The sequence below is a fragment of the Populus euphratica genome, unplaced genomic scaffold, assembly GCF_000495115.2.
Source record: "Populus euphratica unplaced genomic scaffold, PopEup_1.0 scaffold16.1, whole genome shotgun sequence".
Lineage (NCBI taxonomy): Eukaryota > Viridiplantae > Streptophyta > Magnoliopsida > Malpighiales > Salicaceae > Populus > Populus euphratica.
The window spans coordinates 968079-988048 of record NW_011499882.1 but is presented as its reverse complement, the minus strand read 5'-3'; the positions used below and the strand labels follow the sequence as shown (position 1 = coordinate 988048).

The 19970-nt window shown below is 32.6% G+C and overlaps 3 protein-coding genes across 4 annotated transcripts; 1 reads left to right on the top strand and 2 right to left on the bottom strand.

Annotated features, from left to right (window-relative positions):
- The first annotated feature begins 839 nt into the window (after positions 1–839).
- On the top strand, positions 840–4637 carry LOC105129608 (post-GPI attachment to proteins factor 3-like). 2 transcript variants are annotated; one of them, XM_011031735.1, is made up of 5 exons: positions 840–1209; positions 1961–2222; positions 2319–2515; positions 2924–3111; positions 4026–4637. In XM_011031735.1, exons 1-5 carry the CDS (start codon positions 1097–1099, stop codon positions 4310–4312), a joined length of 1047 nt encoding a protein of 348 aa, XP_011030037.1. In that variant the 5' UTR covers positions 840–1096; the 3' UTR covers positions 4313–4637. The 2 variants fall into 2 exon arrangements, with proteins under 2 accessions (XP_011030037.1, XP_011030038.1); XM_011031736.1 differs by having other exon boundaries at positions 842–1209; positions 1961–2232.
- Positions 4638–6391: 1754 nt separating this feature from the next.
- Positions 6392–9018, bottom strand: LOC105129607 (dehydration-responsive element-binding protein 1A). The gene has a single exon (XM_011031734.1). The coding sequence runs from the start codon at positions 8888–8890 to the stop codon at positions 8135–8137; it is 756 nt and encodes a 251-aa protein (XP_011030036.1). The 5' UTR covers positions 8891–9018; the 3' UTR covers positions 6392–8134.
- A 10044-nt stretch (positions 9019–19062) lies between these two features.
- Positions 19063–19970, bottom strand: LOC105129707 (ethylene-responsive transcription factor ERF026-like; the record flags this gene model as incomplete). The annotated part of the gene is made up of 1 exon (XM_011031892.1): positions 19063–19970. A coding segment is annotated over one exon (390 nt), but the record flags the coding sequence as incomplete, so codon positions are not given.

The window sequence follows — 19970 nt, the reverse complement described above, 5'->3', positions numbered from 1 at the left end:
AATGTAGTGCCACACAAGATACCGTAAAATATTAGCCAACCAAGTTTGTTTACTACGGTTGTGCCTTGGAGGCAGCGGCGGAGGCAGGGCACACACGCAGGGAAAAAAAAAAACTAATATTATGTTTCTAGAAAAAGTAATTTTAAATTTTAGAGTAAAAATTAGTAAATTTAGAAAATATTTTCTAGTCTTGACCCTGAAAAATCTTCAACTCCCATTTGAAAAACACCCACCTCTGTTCCATGTATTCAATTGGCCCTGGACGAGGACCGGTTGCTCAAGAATGTTATAAGGATCACTCATTGATATAAACTGAGTATAGTATATCTTTTTAAATTTAATTAGATTTTAAAAAATATTTGTTTATAAATAATTTTTAATATATTTCCCTTTTTTTATTTGATGGAAGAAAAGAGATCAGTTTGACCATTAAGAATGAGACAAGTTGACTTAATATTGAGTGGTTTTATATTTAACTGAAAAATATTGACTCAATAAAATTTAATTAATATGATCAAATTCAACTTGTGATTTGATTTACATGATAGAACTTCATCCGACATCAACCATGTTAATTCCAAGAAGTTTTTAGTTTTTTTTTTTAAATAAAATAAAATAATATTATTTTAATAAAAATAATTAACCCGATAATTAATGATTTCGAATTATTTCATTTTATGGCCAGGAATGCCATCAAATGGCTAATCACCGACAAAATTCCACCCCCCGCCCCCCCTGAACGGCACCGCATCAAAACTCCACGAATCCAATCCCGTAATAAGCCCCAAAACATAAGGGCAATTAAAGTATGAACAAAACCCAAAAATACCAATCCACGTGTCACCTCATAAATCGTCGAAATGCTCAGCTCCTAAAGTGATCCCTCTCCCTATTTAATCCGGAATCCAAAACTCGGTCCTCAACTCACACATAACGCACCACGACTCAGTCCTCACTCCCATGGAACTCCTTTTACAATCATCAATCAAGCCTTCATCACTCCAACCTCAACCTTAACCAGCAACCGTTGTTTTTGTAGAAATCTGAACAAGTCTCATCTTTTTTGTCTTTTCGGTTGACTTTTATTGTCTTGTCAATGACTCAGATGGCTCGTTGGTCGTTTCGCGGGATTCTGGCTTTTGTTTCGCTTCTAGTCTTCTTAACACATGGGGTTTACTCGAGTGATGGTGATGCTGATCCGATTTACAAGTAAAAGCTTCTGTCTTTGATTCAGTTTCATTTCAATTTGATCTTGATTGAGTAATTTTAGAGTTGATTAGACTTTAATTGCTGCTTTATTGAATGGATTCAGTAACAAGTAGTAGCTGCTGTTGAGTTTTGACTGTGAATGTGAATTTGAGAGGTAAAAAATGTTGGCTTTTTTTATTCTGAAATGATGGATTAGGCATTGAAATTGTAGCCTTTTTTTCTAATCGGTTTTTTTTCTTCATGTTGGAAGTTTGCTTCTCTTTGTGTCGTTGCGATGATTCGTCGATGAATAGCTGTTGAGTGTTAGAGTAGAATGTCATTTCGTATTGTAAAGGTATTTTATAACTAGGATGTTAATTTGTGGTGGTTGGAATTTAAAACTTGAGCTTCTCTCATGGATTTCGGAACGACAGTTTGCGGTGATGTTTGGAGAGTAACAAGGAAAGGAAACCAGGGTGACTTAGAGTTTTGCTTAGAGGATTGGTTAATTTGAGGGCATCAATATTCAGGATATGTTGTGTGTTTTTGTTGGTGGAAGGTGAAATAATCCTTGGAGGCTGTAGTTGGTGCCGGTCATCCTCATATTGTTCATAATCACTGTTTAAAAATTTTGGATGGCCCTGCAGCTCCCCCAGTCCCAGCTATGGTCTGCCTGTGCATGTTTGTGCTATTTTCTATTTTTGTTTCAATTTGGTTTTGTTAGAATTGGAGTTAACTATAGTTGTTATTATGTCTGTTACTCATTTACCAGGGTTTGTGTGGAGCAGTGTGAGAAAACTGGATGTGTAGGGGAAAAATGCTTCCAACATTGCAAATTCTCGTCTGATGGGAAGCCAGTGGGTGGGCCATGGTATCTACAAGAGCCACTGTATCTGCAGTGGAAACAATGGGACTGTCGTAGTGACTGCCAATACCATTGCATGCTTGCCAGAGAGGAAGAGAGAGAGAAGCTCGGTGGCAAGCCTGTCAAGTATCATGGGAAATGGCCATTTCACCGTGCTTATGGCTTTCAGGTTTCCATGTGTAATCTTCTAGTTCAACTTTAAGATCTATCCTTGCTGCATATTTCAATCACCCATCTTAAATTGATACTTTTTTTGTGTTCCCAGGAACCTGTTTCTGTTGCTCTCTCTGCACTCAATCTTGCCATTCAGTTTCATGGTTGGGTATCCTTTTTCATCCTAGTATACTATAAGTTGCAAGTGACACCAAGTAAGAAGACTTACTATGAATATACTGGCTTGTGGCACATCTATGGAATCCTATCGATGAACTCGTGGTTCTGGAGTGCTGTTTTCCACAGTCGGTGAGCAATATTATTACTAGTTAGAGAATTCGTTGGAAAAGGCCTAAAGCTGTCTTCTTGAAATCATGGAAAACTAACCTACCTATTGACAATTTGAATGCGTGCTTAATTTTGAAAGGAGAAGATAATCTTCGGCTAAGTTGGGATTTTATATGGTTTGAGGGTTTTGTCATCCCACACCATACAAGCCCTTTGGGTGCTCTATAGCAGAGTAGAAGATATTGCCTGATCAATTACATTGTAATAAAAAGATGTTGAATCTGCTAATTCGTGGCAGCAAACATTGGTTTTAGCTGTAATGTGACCATGTCATATCTACATGTGTCTTTCTATTTAGAAATATTTTATTACGATTTTCTGTTTTGTCCTCCTGTCTGGTGGGTGATTTTCAAATTTAATTTATTGCAGAGATGTTGAGTTGACCGAGAAACTAGATTTTTCATCTGCTGTGGCATTACTAGGGTTTTCCCTTATTCTAGCAATACTACGAGCTTTCAGCATGAGAGATGAGGCTGCCAGGGTCATGGTCTCTGCTCCAATAATTGCATTTGTTACTACACATATCTTATATCTGAACTTCTACAACCTGGATTACGGTAATTTTTTTTGTCTTCTAATCTTCCTGCTCTACAAGGTAAAATAATAGACCTTTGTTTTAAACTTACAGGGGAGCTGCAGGATATCATTACCGTTCAAACTTATTCCTTTATGTTTGTTTGATTTAAAGAAGCCTTGTCTTGGTCCCACTCAGGAGGGTCCTGTCACGTTTTATTTGCTGTTCTTTTCTGGTCCATCCCTTGTGCTGTGCCTTTCTCATCTTGAATCGTTTTTGTTGTACTCGAATTGCATTCAATTTTGAATTTTTTTGCTGGCCACAACTTAACCATTATCTCCATTTTTTTAAATTCATTTGCTTGCGTGTCTAACCATTTGTGTCATGCCATCATATATCTTAGCATCCGATGAAGCTAAATCTCATGCTATAGAGTGTCACTAATTCCAATATGTTAGCATCTAGACTAAATAAAAAGTCGCTTTTAACTGTGTATTCCTGATTGAGCTAATGAAACCTATCATGTGAATACGGTCATACTTTTGAAAATGACATATTTGACTTTACTACTATGGGGCATTCATTTGCTACAATTTGACATTGCAACTGTGCCCACTTGGTGGTGCTGGACCAAGGAACTTGTTTGTTCCTAGACAAGCTGAACTTTCCACGAAATGAGTACACCTCCCTTCCCCCATTCTTTAGAAAGCAACATATGTTCTTCTACAGGCCATTTATTTGCTGACAAGGGACATCCATTACATTTTGCTAATTGGTGCTCGACCAAGGAACCACAAACTCCTTCCCTGAAAATAAATGGTGCCAGGAAATGTTATGTTGAAGTATGTGATGGTTAAAAAGTTGGACCAAGATTAAATGATGAAACAGTTGTTGTCTAACTTGGTAGCTTGTGCTTGCCAATTGGAAGTGGTTTTGAATAGTTTAATAATTTTGCAGGTCTAAACAGGAAAGTTTGTGTGGCCATGGGTGTAGCTCAGCTTCTCATTTGGGCAGTTTGGGCTGGTGTAACTCACCACCCATCCCGGTTTAAGTTGTGGGTGGCACTTGTTGGTGGTGGCCTTGCCATCCTGTTGGAAATATACGACTTCCCGCCTTACCATGGATTTGTGGATGCTCATGCTCTCTGGCATGCCACTACCATCCCACTCACATATCTTTGGTGGAGCTTTGTAAAGGATGATGCTGAGTTTAGAACATCAAGTCTCCTCAAGAAAGAAAGGTAGAATTTCTCTACCCAGTGCCCGTGGTAGATGGATGATGGACACCACCAATCACTTTACATACCTCTCTGTTGAACAACTATAATGCACCTCCTTGTGTATACCTTTTTCCCAAATGCTTTGCATTTGCTGGTCCTTTCATCTGTGCTTCAATTGGTGATCATTGGATTATTTCAAAATGTGGTATAGAATCTGTAACAAAATTCAATGTTTAGATTTCTGTACCTCTTTTTTTTTTCATTTTATTTTTTTGTCTAAAGAAACTGGGGTAACCAAATTTTTGTGTAAATTGTGTTTTCTGTTAATAGATATGGTGGGTTTCTTCTTTCATGGTGTTTGCTAGTGCAATGAGTAACAGAGTTACACGAGACGTTGCAATAAGTAGGAATTTTGAGGTTAAAGTACATTTGATCCTTCAAGTTTAGGTGCAGCAACTTTGTTATCCTTGTATCCCTTAGGATATAATGATGATACTCCATTTTTTTTGAATCCTAAAACTTCCTATACAGTTTCATCTAAACTCTTTACTCATCAAACTCTGTAGAACGCTACACGCCCTTCTATCCTCTAGGATTTAATGAAGAAATTCTTGAAGCTGCTAAAAATACTCGATACTCACTTTATTTGATGAGGAAGCTGCTTCGTCAACAAAGATTGCATTCATAGAAATCCAATAAGAAGGGCCTGGTGCTGCACTATCTGAACAGAAGATATCAAGTTTTATATTTGTGAATGATCTGCGCGATGGATGGAAAGGCGAGCGATTGAGGAACGAGGATACTGATGGAACTGCAGACGAGTTCAGTTGTTGAAGCCACAAATCTTGAGCAAATGCAAAAGCTTTGCATCCTTTCTTGAGGCTCAAAAAGGGGGAGGTCATGGCTGTCGAGGACCTCGGGGTTCAAGCCTTGAATCTACAGCTTCCATTAGGGGAGATTGAGGTCCATAGCGATCACTTGAAGTTGATAAAGAGACAACTCAGTCTTGATAAGTCGGTGATAATTCCGTTCGAGCATGGTAATGATCTCGCCAATAGCCGTCCCTTTAGCTATGTGCTGAACGAGAAACCTCCTTCCCTGTAGCTCCATCTGCCATCATCCTGACAGCCGACAGGGAGAGAGGGGAAGTCACGTGCGATATAAAAAGCTATTCCTGAGTTACCGTTAGAGTTAGTTTGTGTTTTATTAGATTTTAAAAAATATTTTAAATTTTTACGAATAGGATTTTATATGAGTTTGGTTGAAATAAATCTAGTTAAAAACTTGATGTTAATAGTAAAAATGGCAATTTCAAGCATGTTTGAAAGTATATTTATAGTTTTTTTAAGTGTTTTTTTATTTAGAAAAGTATTCTAATAATATTTTTTTATTTTTAAAAAATTATTTTTAACATCACTAAATTAAAATAAGTTAAAAACATAAATATATTAATAAAAAATAAAAAAATTTAATTTTTTTAAAAATACTTTTCATATACAATGCCAAAATAAACGCTTGGGGGGAAAACAGTAAAATTGTCAGATACAAAACTTTCCAAGCAAAAGTAGACGGTAGTAGCTAGCCAAAAAATTGAGGTTGAAGCGTCATTATTGGTGGGTACTATCTCAATGGTTTTTGTGTATTATACTTTTTAAAATATATTTTATTTAAATGATTTATTTTAATTTTTTTTGAACATCAACCAATCAAAATTTATATAAAATACTAAAAAGATATTAATTTGATAATTTTCTAAAAAAGTAAAATAAGTAATGGTCTTCCAGCAACTGCAAGACGTTGAAGTTTTTAACTCTAATTTCAGTAACTAAACAGGTAAGTACTTGAACCCATGTCAAGCCCAGCTAACTCCTTTCCAGTACCCAACCCATAGCATACCATTACTCACGGAAAAAAAAAAAGAAGCAGCAGCATTTCTTCTTCTAAAATGACGAGAGAGACGAGTCCAGGCTTGAAGATCCTTTGGGCATGGACCATTGGCACCGCCGCCAGTAAGATCACCGAGAAAAAACCCATTTTCTGTAATGCCAAGCTTGAATGTATGTATTTATTTTTGTTGTTGTTGTTGTTGCAGTTTTGGTTACAAGTGTGGTGAGGACTAGACTAAAGGACATGGAGCAGATGATGAACGCTGAGCAACAGCAGCAGCAAGAGCAATAGAAAAAGCATCGAAGCACTCTGAGTGATCCAGATTTGTTGGATCCTGAAGAGGGAATCATTCGAGAAGTGAGATCATAGCTTTAGCAGCTAGTAAATTGATGTCTGATTCGTGCTTGTTTACTGTCTCAAGAGAATATAGGAGCCAAGTACTTTTGTTGTCTGATTGTTGAATATCACAATTATTGATACCAAATAATTTGGTGTTTTCACTTTTGTTTAATCTTCCTCGTGCTAGCTATTTGTTTGTTTTTGTTGGTCTTTGTTTGTTTGCAGGTTAAGGTAACTCCATCTTCATGAATTATGGGTTACTGACTTCATTTCATATTGTGAAATCTTTTTGTTTGAGTACAATCAATGAGCAAAAGGGCGAATGTTATGTGGAAATTATATTTATCCTCTCTTTAAAAGTGAGGAGTGCGAGATTGTTTAGCTTTGTAATTGTGGTTTGTGAAACTTTTGCTGGAAGATGAATCCCATGATGTCTAGTTTTCACTTGAATTTGATCGAGGTATAGTGCTTCTGTGAATTGTAGCTTTCTAGCTTGAACATGGAACTGCGTTTGTTAAGACTAATTGCAGAGGATACTTCTGAAGTACCAGCAATCCGGTTCACAAAAAAAAAAGCACTAGTGATTCCTCGAATATGTTTGTGGCCTGTGTGGCGGGCTAAATAGAAGACTGGAACCTTGTAATTCTTTTAGAAGGTTGAATATGGTTCTGCAGCTGGGGTTTGATCATGTTTATCGTTGCATTGATAAACATGATTTGCTTTCTTCTTCATCATCTAGCATTTTTAGTGTTATACCAAATGGTCAAATACATGCTACCAATGGTTCAACAGGAAAAATTCAATGAAACAACTAGCAAAGACTATCTTCATCCTATGCAGGACGGCGCCACTGCTAAACAGGTTTGGAGCTTCCTGCTTCCCACACACAAACGATCCTGACTTCTTTGTGATGGATTGTTTAAACTTCGATGTGACTGATGGGAATTTTAAGGAAGCAGTTGTAGAGGACTATGAAATAGTGTAGTTTATGTGGAGAAAGAAGGAGAGCTGCAACATGTGGTGTGGGACATTTGTCGAGAAAGTCAATTGAACAGATGACTTGACAGGAGGGAGTAGCTTCTAGCACTAAAGTAGAGAAGTAAATCAGTTGGAATCTTCCTCCAGTTGGGTCTGTCGCTGCAAGGAGCGTTCTGGATGTGGCAGGAGCAGGAGGTCTAGAAAGAGACACGAATGGTGCATTAAGTGTAGATAAGAATATTTTGTGTGCTAAGCATTTGTTGCTGAATTATGAGCAGTCTAAAAGGCCGAGAAATGACCTGGGACAAGCAAACAGAAAACTGGGCTAGAAGCATAAGGTGAGGCTGAGGCTTAAAAGCAGAACTCTCTCGCATTTAATTTGTTTATTCACTATTACAGTAATAGATCATGGCTTAGCCATTATTACATGATGCGATTGTGATTTCTTTGACACCCGTTAACAGTAACCCTAAATCCTGTAGCTTCTACAATTTTCACTCTCTCCGGCAGATTTCTTCCACACAATCCATTCTAACCCAGAAAACCAAAACCGCCACAATATTCAATTGTATCTGTACTAGTAAAAAATATAAGTACAGACAACATCGACTCTTATCTTAGTTACTCTGTCACTAACCCAAAATTATATAGAAAAACTCCATAATGACATATCAGCGTCAATATTTTCCACGTTATCCCAACCATCCCCTCCACCACAATGAGGTGGTGGCAATAACATCCCTTCAGCCATATTAGCCAACAACCCTGGCATTCCAAAAATAGCCTCTTCATCCATATAAAACACCTCCTCCCCCGCCTCCGCGGCAGTATCCGCCGCCTTCTCCCCCTCATCTACCGTCCTCATCAACTCACCTCCCACACACCCCTCCGGCCGAAAACCCCCAGCTGCCTCAGCTGCAGCCTTCTGAATGTCCTTAGCTTCACTAGAAGCCGGAACCGGCAACCTCCAAGCAGAATCCGCAAAATTCAAGCAAGCAGACCTACCCCTCAATGCCAAAGCAGCAACATCATGTGCCCTAGCAGCCATTTCAGCAGTAGGGAAAGTCCCTAACCAAATTCTTGATTTCTTATTGGGCTCTCTAACTTCACAAACCCACTTACCTGAATTCCTCCTCCTTACCCCTCTATACACCGGATGCCTTGTTTCCCTGAACTTCTTTCTCCCTGCCCTCTTCTTCGGATTCCTCGAAGCTAGCATTACTTCCTCATCAGAAAAATTTGGGGATGGTTGAACTCTTGTAGTAACATTACTACTAGTACTACTATCTGAAAGAACAGGAGAATGAGAACACTGTTCTTGATTAATACCATTATTCTCATACCACAAATCTGTTGCCCCAAATGGACTTGGATCAGAATAATGGCTGAAAAAATCCATAACGATCCCTAAACCTTAGAGGGTTCTTGTTTCTTATCTTGAATATTTACTCTTAAGTAAGGAAAAAAAAAACAGAGTAGAACTGAAGTCTGCTAGCTCGAACTGCTAACTTGTTTGCTTCTTTTTTAAGGTGGGGACTATGTTATATATGTTATTGTAATGACGCAGTATAAGCTGTGCATTTCACACGCATTTGGAGAGAAGCCAGCTAAGGCCCCCACGGATTGCACATAGATTTTGGTAAGTATTTAACAAGATATTTGAAACTGATGGATTGATTTGATTTGATGATGCAGTGGCAGAATCTAGTTAAGTAGGACTGAGTTTTGCTTTGCTTGCTAAGTGGATAAGTGCCAACTGTATCCGGCTTCGAGATCAGTTGGATTTTTGGAGTGACACGTGTGATTTTGACCTTCCAAGATGTTTCCCTGCTAGTGGGTGTTTAAAGCCTCTAGGCTGTCGTAGTCGAAGGTGTTGGGAGTGCATTTGTTTTCAAAGTAGTTTGTGCAGTTATAATTAAAAAGCAAGTTTAAAAAATATATAGTTACTTATACTTAATTGAATTTAGTTATATGTTTAATAAAAATTATAATTAAAATTTATTTATAGTAAAAAATATGTATAAAATATTTAGTTGTAGTTATTTTTTTAAAAGTCCTTTTTATTTAGAAATATATTAAAATATATATTTTTTTAAAAATTATTTTTGATATTAGTGCATTAAAATAATTTGAAAATATAAAAAAATAATTTAAAGTAAAAAAAATTAAATTTAAAAAATACTTTTAAAATATAAAAACAAATAGAATTTTACAAAACTTAATTAAAAAAATATAAAAACTATTTTATAAATACTGAGTTTCAAACATAATTTTTTAATGAGTTTCATAATATAAAATACATTTTGATATTTTATTAAACACCTAACTATATTTTTCATACCATAAATATAAAAGCTAAAGCTAAACAAATGGATCTAAATAATACCCGTTTGGGGTTTGGTATTGCATTGCGGCTATAGTTGCATGCGGTATTTCTCAACAAAATTAATTTTTTTTAATTAATCTAATTGTAATTAGTAAATCAATGAGATCACTTTCTAGTTTAATGAAATTTTTATTTAAATAAGAGTTTGTTTAAAAAAGAATAAACTTGGCTTGCAACCCGTATTTCTAAACCTCATGATATGATATAGAAATTAGACACAAATGTGTATTAAAATTAAATATGAATGAAATTAAGCCTTGAAAAATCATTATTATTGACGAGCAATTGAAGAAGTATCGTGGAAAGCTCACAAGGAAAGAGAGTTGGGACGGAAGGCTATGAAAACGATGGCGAGGCATGTGATGAGGTGGCAGATGGGCAGAGAAGGACGGGTACCTTTCAAAATGACGTCACCCAACTCCCACAAACACGGTTAGTTTTCTACGATCCAACTGCCAGAGAGCCGGTGGTTTTCCCGCGGAAACGCGTACGTTTTATGTACACGTGGTCCCGCATTCACAGCGGTCCCGCATTTACAGCTTGCTCTTGTTGTTGTACACGGTTGCATGTTATGTTAGTAGAAAGACAGGACTTTTTTTTTTAAGATTTTTTTTGTGTAAAAATTATATATTTTTTAATATTAATATATTAAAAAAATTAAAAAATATTAATCTAAAACTTTTTTAAAAATTCAAGAATTTAAAAAAAAACATGATTAAATTATATTTTTAAATGAATTTTTAATACACTTCTATTTCAAAAGTTGACTCAAGACTTAGTCAGTTTGGTGGATTAATTAATAATCAAAATATAATTTGATTATTTTTTAAATAATATTATTTTAATTTGAAAAAATTAAATAATATTAATTTAAATTATTAAAATAAATTTATCAAACTCATTATTTAAAATATTTAATTAGGTTATAAATTGCAACAAGTTTAATAACTTTTAAGAAAAAAGCATGTATTTGAAAATTATATGACTAGTTTATAGGCTAGCGCTATATTACGGGGTGGATAAAATTTTTTTTTTTTTTTGTTAAATCCTATCTAATATGTCAACCTTTTAACCATATAATTTAACTTTTTAATTAGTTTGGATTTAAAATTAAATCATTTGAGAATTGACTTAATATAACTTAATTGACTTAGTCATTATAAAAACAACCCGATTAATTAGTATAAAAGATTTGAGGATGAAATTGATATAAAAAACTTTTTAGCTCAATTTCTTACTTAGCTTAAGTTTAAAACTTAATCATATGAGAGTTTCTTTGACATGATTTAGTCGACTTGGTTTGTTTAAACATAACCCAATTGAATAATAAAAAAAAAATTAAGGAAAAAATCAAGAAAAAAATAATGAGATTGACAAAAAAAATTTCTTGACTCAACTTTTTATCTAACTCGGATTTAAAATTAAATCATGTAGGAGTTGTCTCGACATGATTAAATTGACTTGGTTAGTCCAAATATAATTTAATCCATAAATGAGAAAATAATATATTATCATTTATAAGATATAAATAAGAATTTTCTTACATGTTATAAACAAACTAATCCATAGATACTAATATATTATATCTTGGAGCATAAGGATCATAATTATCTAGATTATATGCAGCTGGCGCTGAGTGTCACATGAATGTCTTATAACATGCTTTCATAACGGTGTTATGAATCATTTTTTTTTATGTTTATGTAATAAAATATGTAGAGATCTAACTCATTAGAAGGATATCACTATTTAAGCATGTGATCTCTCTTCAATAGCCAAAGATTGACATGTTATATATGAACCACCAACTAATCATTATCCATTTTACCCTGATGATTAATAACATGCAGATAATTAATTGTGTCAATATCATTAGGTATGTGTTGATACAATCCAAAATGATGCATTCAAAAAATAAAATTAGATAAAAATAAATAAATAATTGAGTTCATGCACACTTGGTGAGGCTCATGTAAACCCAACTCATCTAATAGTACTAATGAACAAGGTGAGATTTTGTGTAAAATGTCTAAACCTCTTCCTAACCCAACTAAAATGACAAATAGTTATTTAGAAAAAGTTTTATAGAAATTTTAATATAATGTATTTATAATTATTATTACTAAGCTATAATCGAGAATCATCTTCCTATTCAAAATAAAAAAAATATATTTTAATATTTATTTCATATAAAAAAATCTTTATGGATAATAGCTCGATTGATTTTAATTTTAATACTTATTTTAGCTTTGAAAATGGTCAACATCATATTAGCAACAAAAGCTTTCATCAATCTAACGATGGGCTTGCATAATCATTGAATTATAGATGTGTAAGGCTCTTTCATTCTGAGATATAAAATGACTCAGAATTCTTATAACATCTCTTACACAAATACCATTGACATGATAGTTCATGCTTACTGTGTAACTGTATATAAGTTGCGGTTAAGCATCGTAATTTGTGTTATAGTGAATTCTTTACATGCCACCACATAACTGAATTATTTAAATCAGTCTTGGTTCAAAATATTCATCCAACTTTCAACTTAATACTTAAAAGCCTAAATTTCTACAACTCAAATCACAACAAAAACTTATCGTTTGAGTAAACCCATTAACATCCTCAAATTCAAGAATAAAAGATCCCGTTGTCTGCCTTATTGGCTTACCTTGGTCATCTTCTTTAATTACATTATTGAAATTATAGTCATTTTTCTCATAATTTGGTTTAGATTCATCATAATAATATGAAGTCATTACCATACCTAACTGAACTTTCATATGTATTATTTCTCAAACCGATGTTAATTTCATTACATCACCAATTATCCTAGATGAACTTATTGCATGTGATCACTACGTGGTCCTTTGAATGTAGCTTGAGACCTAAGTAATCTTCAAAATTAAAGAGTTTCCTTGCTTACTTTTTCTATTTAAGTAAAACTTTAATATTTGCAACCTATCTATAATGATCAACTCAATCACTCTATTAAAACTCATATGACTAATAATGGCATAACAATTCAAATGGCTCCCACCTAACATCCTTCAAGTAATATCAACATTAGATTTATATATATTATACCTAATTTCTTGACATATTAATTTTTCAAAGTTTATAAAATGAACTGTTTAATCTCAAGTTATATAACTCGGTTCTTTCTTCATAATAAGAGATACCATTATAGTTATCAATTATTTTACCACTATAATAACATAATATTTTCACTATAAAAGACATCTTTTTATGAAATTCATAACAAAATACAATGTTGATTTATCAATATAGTAATTATTCAAGTCACCTTTAAAGATTCAAAACTTATGAAAAAAAAAAAACTAAACCCTAAAACCCTCACAATAACATAATTAACACAATATAATTCATCAATTTTTTTAAGTAAGAAAATTTATACATTTAATTAATTTTATATTTAATTAATCTCAAATTTTAGATAGTTTAGGAAAAACTAATAACAACCCCAAACTAAACCCTAACCCTAGCAAATCCACCAAATTAGCCAACCAAAATAATATATTAATTAATTAAAAGGGAAGGTGAAATAGGGCTCTTATATGTGGTGGTTATGGTGATGATAGTGAGGAACCGGTAGTTGCTAAAAGTGGATGGCTCGATAAAGAACCAACAATGGAGAGAGTGAATGAAATGCGAGGTTTGTCGATAAGGTTTTTATTTTACAGTGAAGAGAGAGATCAAGTGACTTGAGCTAAGAACGATATTGGAAGGAGAGAGAGAGAAGACAGAGAAAAAAAGAAATAAGAGGAGAGAAAAAAGAAAGAAAAAAAAACTAGTTTTGAAATAATTAACTGGAAAGTCGTGCATGTACTACATGGGTGACCAGTGCTTGTGCATATATAGTATACACACAATCACTGAACATGCATATATTACATGCACGCCTCATATTCTGTGCTAGTTTGGTTAATATTTTCCTAATTGTGCTAACGTGGGAAACAAAGCTGATGAGAATGACGAGGCAATTGAGTGCATCTATCTCATCTGTTCATCATTGCCTATGTATGGATTTTCAGTGCATCGGGCTCTTCTTCTTCTGCTATCTTCATCATCCTCCCCCCATTTTCTTAGGATTCAAACCTCAAGTTGCTGGGAGAAGGCGTCAGAGTGGGCCACAATGGTGACCACCTGGAAGATCATGGGGCCAGTTAATTTTGGACCTTGAAAATTGGACCCGATTGTGACTCTTTGATTGGGTCCCTTGTAGTTTTTCTGCGACTCTGTACGTCAGGCATGGAGAAGAAATGGGGCTCATATTTGTGCACGTTCTAGCTACTCAATAACCTTCTTCTTTTTTTTTTTGTGCACAATAAAGATTTTGGGGAGATAAATTAAAAAAAAAAAATCATGAGTGACTAAATTGTGATTGTACAACAGAATCTAATAATAAATCTGATGATTGAAATATATTCATGATTTTTGTTTAGTCTCACTATATGTTAGGATCCTCGTCAGACCCACCTATATTCCAACCAAAATATTTTAGAATTTATTAAATATAGAAATGTTATTGCTTGTATCATTGACATCCAAGAACAACACTAGTGGTTTAAAAGATTGATTTTTTTTTTCTTACCCCTTGTATAGATTGAGGACCATGGGGTCAATAGGGTGGTCCAGAATCTTCCATGTAGGGACTCTTCAGCAGAAGTGGCCATTTCATTTCTGAAAAATAATTGTTGAGCCAATAATTTTCGTTCGTATACGTGCTCTGAAATTGCATTTAGTGTGTGTTTAAAAATCTCTCTCTAATATATATATATATATATATATATATATATATATATGTTAAATAATATAATTTTATTTATTAAAAATAAAATAATATTTTTAATTTAATTTATATATATTTTATTTATATTTAGGTGACTAAATACTTATAATAAATAGATAATTTAGAATTTTATTTTTTTTTATGTTTGATTTTAATTATTTTAAAATAATATCAGAAATAGTTTTATAAAATAAAATTTAATCCTGAACATAGCTTCACAGATCCAATTATTATTTGATATTTAGAGTGATATTTTGTTTTTCCTTTATCTTCTGTAATTTGATATTTTTATTTAATTTTTGTAATTATTTTAGTATTTCATCTTCTTTCCAGTTTTTGTAATTTAGTATTTACATTTAGTTTATATAATTATTTTTATTTTTATTTTTAACATGTTATTTTATTTTTTTAATTTTTTAATAAAAAATAAAATAATTTTAAAATTAATTTTGATTGATCTAGTGATTTAAAGATTAATTAACCAGCATGATTCAGATTCTAGACAAATATAAAATAAAAGATATATGAAAGTATTGTAGTAATTATTTTTTAAATGGTTTTGAAATGTATTAAAATAATAATTATTAAAAAATAATATTTTTAATATTAACATATTAAAAAAATTGAAAAAATAAAAAAATAAATTTTATAAAATAATATTCAATCCATATTCATACGTACGAGATCTATGATTGTAACCTCGGCTGTCTATTTCAAGAGGCATAGGTGGAACCACGTTTCTTCTTGACGTCGGCCGTGACTTATGGTTTTCTTTTTAATGAAAGAGAGTGAGAGAGAGAGAAAGCACTATAAAGCAAGTGAATTTTACAATTTCAACAGGGGAGACTACAAGCACATTTGTGTTTTTTTTTTAATAAATATTTCTTAATTAAAATAAATTTTCTTTTCATATCTTTTAAAGTTCTTAATATTAATATTTCAAAAACAATTAAAAACACCTAAAAAAATCATATTGAAAGAATAATTTTAAAAACACTTTAAAAGGTATATCAAAACTTAGAATATAAAATACTTAATTTTCATTTCCCCCCCTTCTTCTAGCCGCATTCTGAACAGTGTAAAACCAGGTGAACTGAACCAATCCATTGCCGCAAGACTAATATAATCTTTGATAACTTGTACCCCCAGAATCTTCTTAAGATATTGATTTTTGGGGTTGGTGGTGTCCATAAGATTAACTTGCTGCTAATCTTCGTGGACCATCCCTTTTCCCATCATGATCTTCCTCTTTTAGAATGGAATCGCAATCATTTTACTTTACAGGGCCGCAGCATTATTGCTACTGCAACACCAACTCCTCCTTTTCTTCTCTGTGGAAGAAAGATGAAGAAGAAGAAGAAGACATTTCAAGGCTTGCCTTGATGGATATATAATTGTCTTTGGAAAGATATTGATTTTATTGAGCGTAAATCATAAATTATGTGAAAGGAATTAATGAATAAAAAACATGAAGGTTTCAATTTTAGTTTAGAAAAATTATAATTCAATAAAGGTATTTGATTTATTATGATTTGTTATGTAAGGAATAATAGGATATTACATATAATCTTTTAATTAAAATCTAAATCTTAATTTAAAAATAAATATTACGTTCAACTAATGTAATGGGATTCATTGTATTCATAACATGAGATGGATGGTTGTATTAGTAAGTAAAACTTTAGGGGTAGATCGGATGGCTGTGGTTGACCTGGCTCAAAACATTAATTCCCTTTAAAGCTATATTTAAAACTTTCATTTTGATATTTGTTAATAATATTATAATAAATTAAAATATTTATTATAAGGGTGATAAAATTTAAATTCATAATCATTTAGTTATCAAAGTTTAGATATCAAATCACATAATTATTTTAATTAAAAAAATTAAATTATTAAATAAGATTAAGATATATAATTTAAATTATTTTTTAACAATGCTAAGATTACATTACTTTCTTCAACCAACTTCATGTATATTTTTATATTTATTTATATTAAAAAATAATATAAATTATATCTTAAAATCTCATCTAATAATTTAAATTACCATACAAGATTCTAAGAATAATTTTATATTACAATTGAAGATTTTTTTTAAATAATATTCGAGCAGTTAATTCAATTGCTTTTCCTTTACCTTGATTTGAATTACACAATGGGATCTTTATATGTTTTCACGAGGCTCGAATACCAATATATATATATATATAGTTTCATGCAGCCATTTTTGTGGATTACCTAGCTAGCTTCAACAGATCTAATTATGCCGACTATTGAACATCTATATATTTACATCTACACAGAAGGAAAAAAAACAAAAAAACAAAAAAACAGGACCAGAACTTTCAATTTGTTTGTTAGCTCAGCTGACAAGATACAAAGCAGGACCAGAAAAATTCAACCATGGATGTCAGTTCAAAATTGAAACCTTACTACATTGTCAGAGGATATGATTCTTCGATTACTAGGTAAGAAATTGGTGTATGATTCAAACGTGAAATAATGACAGATCGCTCATAGTATGGACATGGTTAGTTTAAATGTCATATTCTCCTAGGTTGCTTCAATTTTCCATGCGTCGGTCGTTCCTATCAAACAATTAATTCTTCTCGAATCTAATTAATTAGGTGATAAAAGGGTTGTTAAATAATTCAAAAAAACTATATTATTTTAATCATCTAACTGGAATTTTTAGAAGACTAATCCCACTAAATGTATAATTTGTTCATGCATGCGCCTACATTAATCTGTTTATATCTTCCGAAACTTCATGGATACTACTTTCATGGCCGACTTAGGGCAACTTACCTTATTGTCAAATTTACAGGATGTATTTTCTTCGCATGGTGGAAGCACTTCAAGTAGTTTGGAACCAGTTCGATCGATTTTGATGGAACTCATAAGATTGATCTACGATTGTTTTATGAAGTAATGAGATCAAAATTGACCGTGGAAAAGTCCATAATAATTACGTAAATATATCGACGTATAGAATTTTGCGAAGTCATATATATATAGCTCTTAATTTCTTCTTGAAGTGAGAGCATATATAGAATCTAATCATTTTTTTACTTTATCTTTTTTCCTGTTTTAATCACAGCGACATATTTTCTTTACCATTTTTTTTTTTATGGCTAGAGTTCATCTTTTCAGTCCAATCATATTATGTTATTATTGTAAAAAAAAATATAAAATTGAGGCTTTTCCTAACCATTAACTTAAATTTTTAGTTTTTAGGTTGTTATAACTTTTTGAAATGATATCAAATTTCAATGATCAAATATATAGTTATAAGTTTAAATCTTAGTATTCATGTTCTAACTAATTAATTATAAGATAATATTAAATATGTGTAAATTTTAAGTTTTAAGTGCAAAAAATTTATATTTGAAATTGTGCGTGTTAGATAAAAATAAAAAAACTAGTATTGAGACTTTACATATCTAAATTTTAAGTCTAAAATACTTTTACGAGAAAGAGCGTAATAGAAAATGAAGCTTTATGTGTTTTTAATAATCTTTTTTTTTTTACCAATCTCAATTATTGAAATTGGATTTTATAAAATTTTAGGTTGATTTTTTTATGCATGTTAATTGAATTGAAAAGGATGATTTTTTGAACAACTATATTCCCAATAACAATTGTGTTCAACTACTATATATTCTCAACAATAATTGTCTTGAAACTTTATTATTTCTGTAATATTTTTATAACATATGTTATGTTTTCAAAACTTTTATGAAACCTTGTTAGTATTTTAAAATTGTCCATATTTTTTAGAGAAAGTTATTTGTTATTTAAATTCTAGATCTCACAAGTTGGTACATTGCAATTTTTTTTTTTCATAATTAATATCATCCCAAGTGGAATTATATTGCAAGAATTTCAAAACAATGATCCATATGGGCGTTGCACAAATTCAAAGTTTGGTCATGATTTGCTAACGTTCATGTCAAAGACCTTGACTGGTCAAGCCAGGATGCTTTAATCATTGATCAACATGATTAAATAACTTTTCACTGAAACCATTCATGTTTCATTACATGGGTCCTCTAGACATGAATTTTTGAAGCTCAAAAGATGCTGGCTGAGAGTCTCCGTCTTTATATACTAGTAATCTCTTCCGTGAGTTGCATTATCATCAAGGATTGCTTAATTTATTAAGATCCTGCTTGTTAATAATAAGATTAGAATTTTTTTTCATAATACAGTATGGATTAAAAAAAATATCAAATTGAAGTTTTTTTAATTTTTTAATTCAGTATAGTTTATATCAAAAATGTTAAAATAAATAAAAAACTATTAAATTAATGTTTCTTAGTTTGAATTTATTTTTATTAAAATTCTTTTCGCATTGTCGGACACCCTAGGAATCAAAGTGAGAGACTTGAACTTCTTACAATGTAATTGGAAGGGAAGAAAATGAGGCGAAATGAAAATTCAAGGTGAATGGAACTTTCCCTTGTTTGAAAAGGCGAGAGAAAATGAAGAGAGAAAAATGGGAGAAAAAACTTGGAAGGAGAGGCTGTTCGTATCATAAAATATCAAATACATGATAGGGACAGTTATGAAACTACAAGGGAAAAGATCTCTCTCAGAAGTCTAATCAAGACAAAACATTTATATGGAAGGAGAGAGATGTGCTCTGGCTCTGGCTCTGGCTGACAACTTCAAAGCTAACCACTGTCGCTGCAAAGTTAATCCACCTACTTGTTTTACCTTTACCTATAAACCACTTCAATGCTAAAATCTTGAATAAGAGCCATCCATTGGTCCACCGAGTGACCTAACCCTCTTGTTTTTACCAAAACCGAGAAGCAGACAGCTAGTACCATGAAAAATTTCCGTGGAGAAATGAGGCTGGGTATGTAGCTGCCTGGCTGGGTATTAGCGGTAGGACCATAGGTTTTCTGCATCGGAATTCCCTGGTGAATCATCAGAAGATGGCGTGTTTATTCTTGGTGGACTTACGAGCATTCCTCCTGCCATGTCAACTAGCAAATTGGGCAGGTTCAAAAGTTCTTCCTCGTCGATGAATTCCTGTCCTGATTGAATGTCGGCAGTGGTAGTGCTGGATGATGTGCCTTCTGTTTCAAGCTGGTCCAATTCAGGATTTGGCCCAGCTTCAGGTCTCGGCGACCTGCTTGATGCTGCACTAGCAGCTGCAGCCCTTATATCACTAGAGGATGCTGAGGCTGGTATTGGGTAGGAAAGAATCGATTCAGGGAAATTTAGTGGTGTATCAGGGCCTTTAAGGGCTAGAGCCGCCGCGGCAGA

What these genes read in the sequence shown, in the direction of transcription:
- LOC105129608 (XM_011031735.1), top strand. Translation starts at nt 1,097, where the DNA reads ATGACTCAGATGGCTCGTTGGTCGTTTCGCGGGATTCTGGCTTTTGTT. An exon ending in ACCGTGCTTATGGCTTTCAG is followed by an intron (nt 2,223 to 2,318) that starts GTTTCCATGTGT and finishes TTGTGTTCCCAG; the next exon opens with GAACCTGTTTCTGTTGCTCT. An exon ending in CTTCTACAACCTGGATTACG is followed by an intron (nt 3,112 to 4,025) that starts GTAATTTTTTTT and finishes ATAATTTTGCAG; the next exon opens with GTCTAAACAGGAAAGTTTGT.
- LOC105129607 (XM_011031734.1), bottom strand. Translation starts at nt 8,890, where the DNA reads ATGGATTTTTTCAGCCATTATTCTGATCCAAGTCCATTTGGGGCAACA.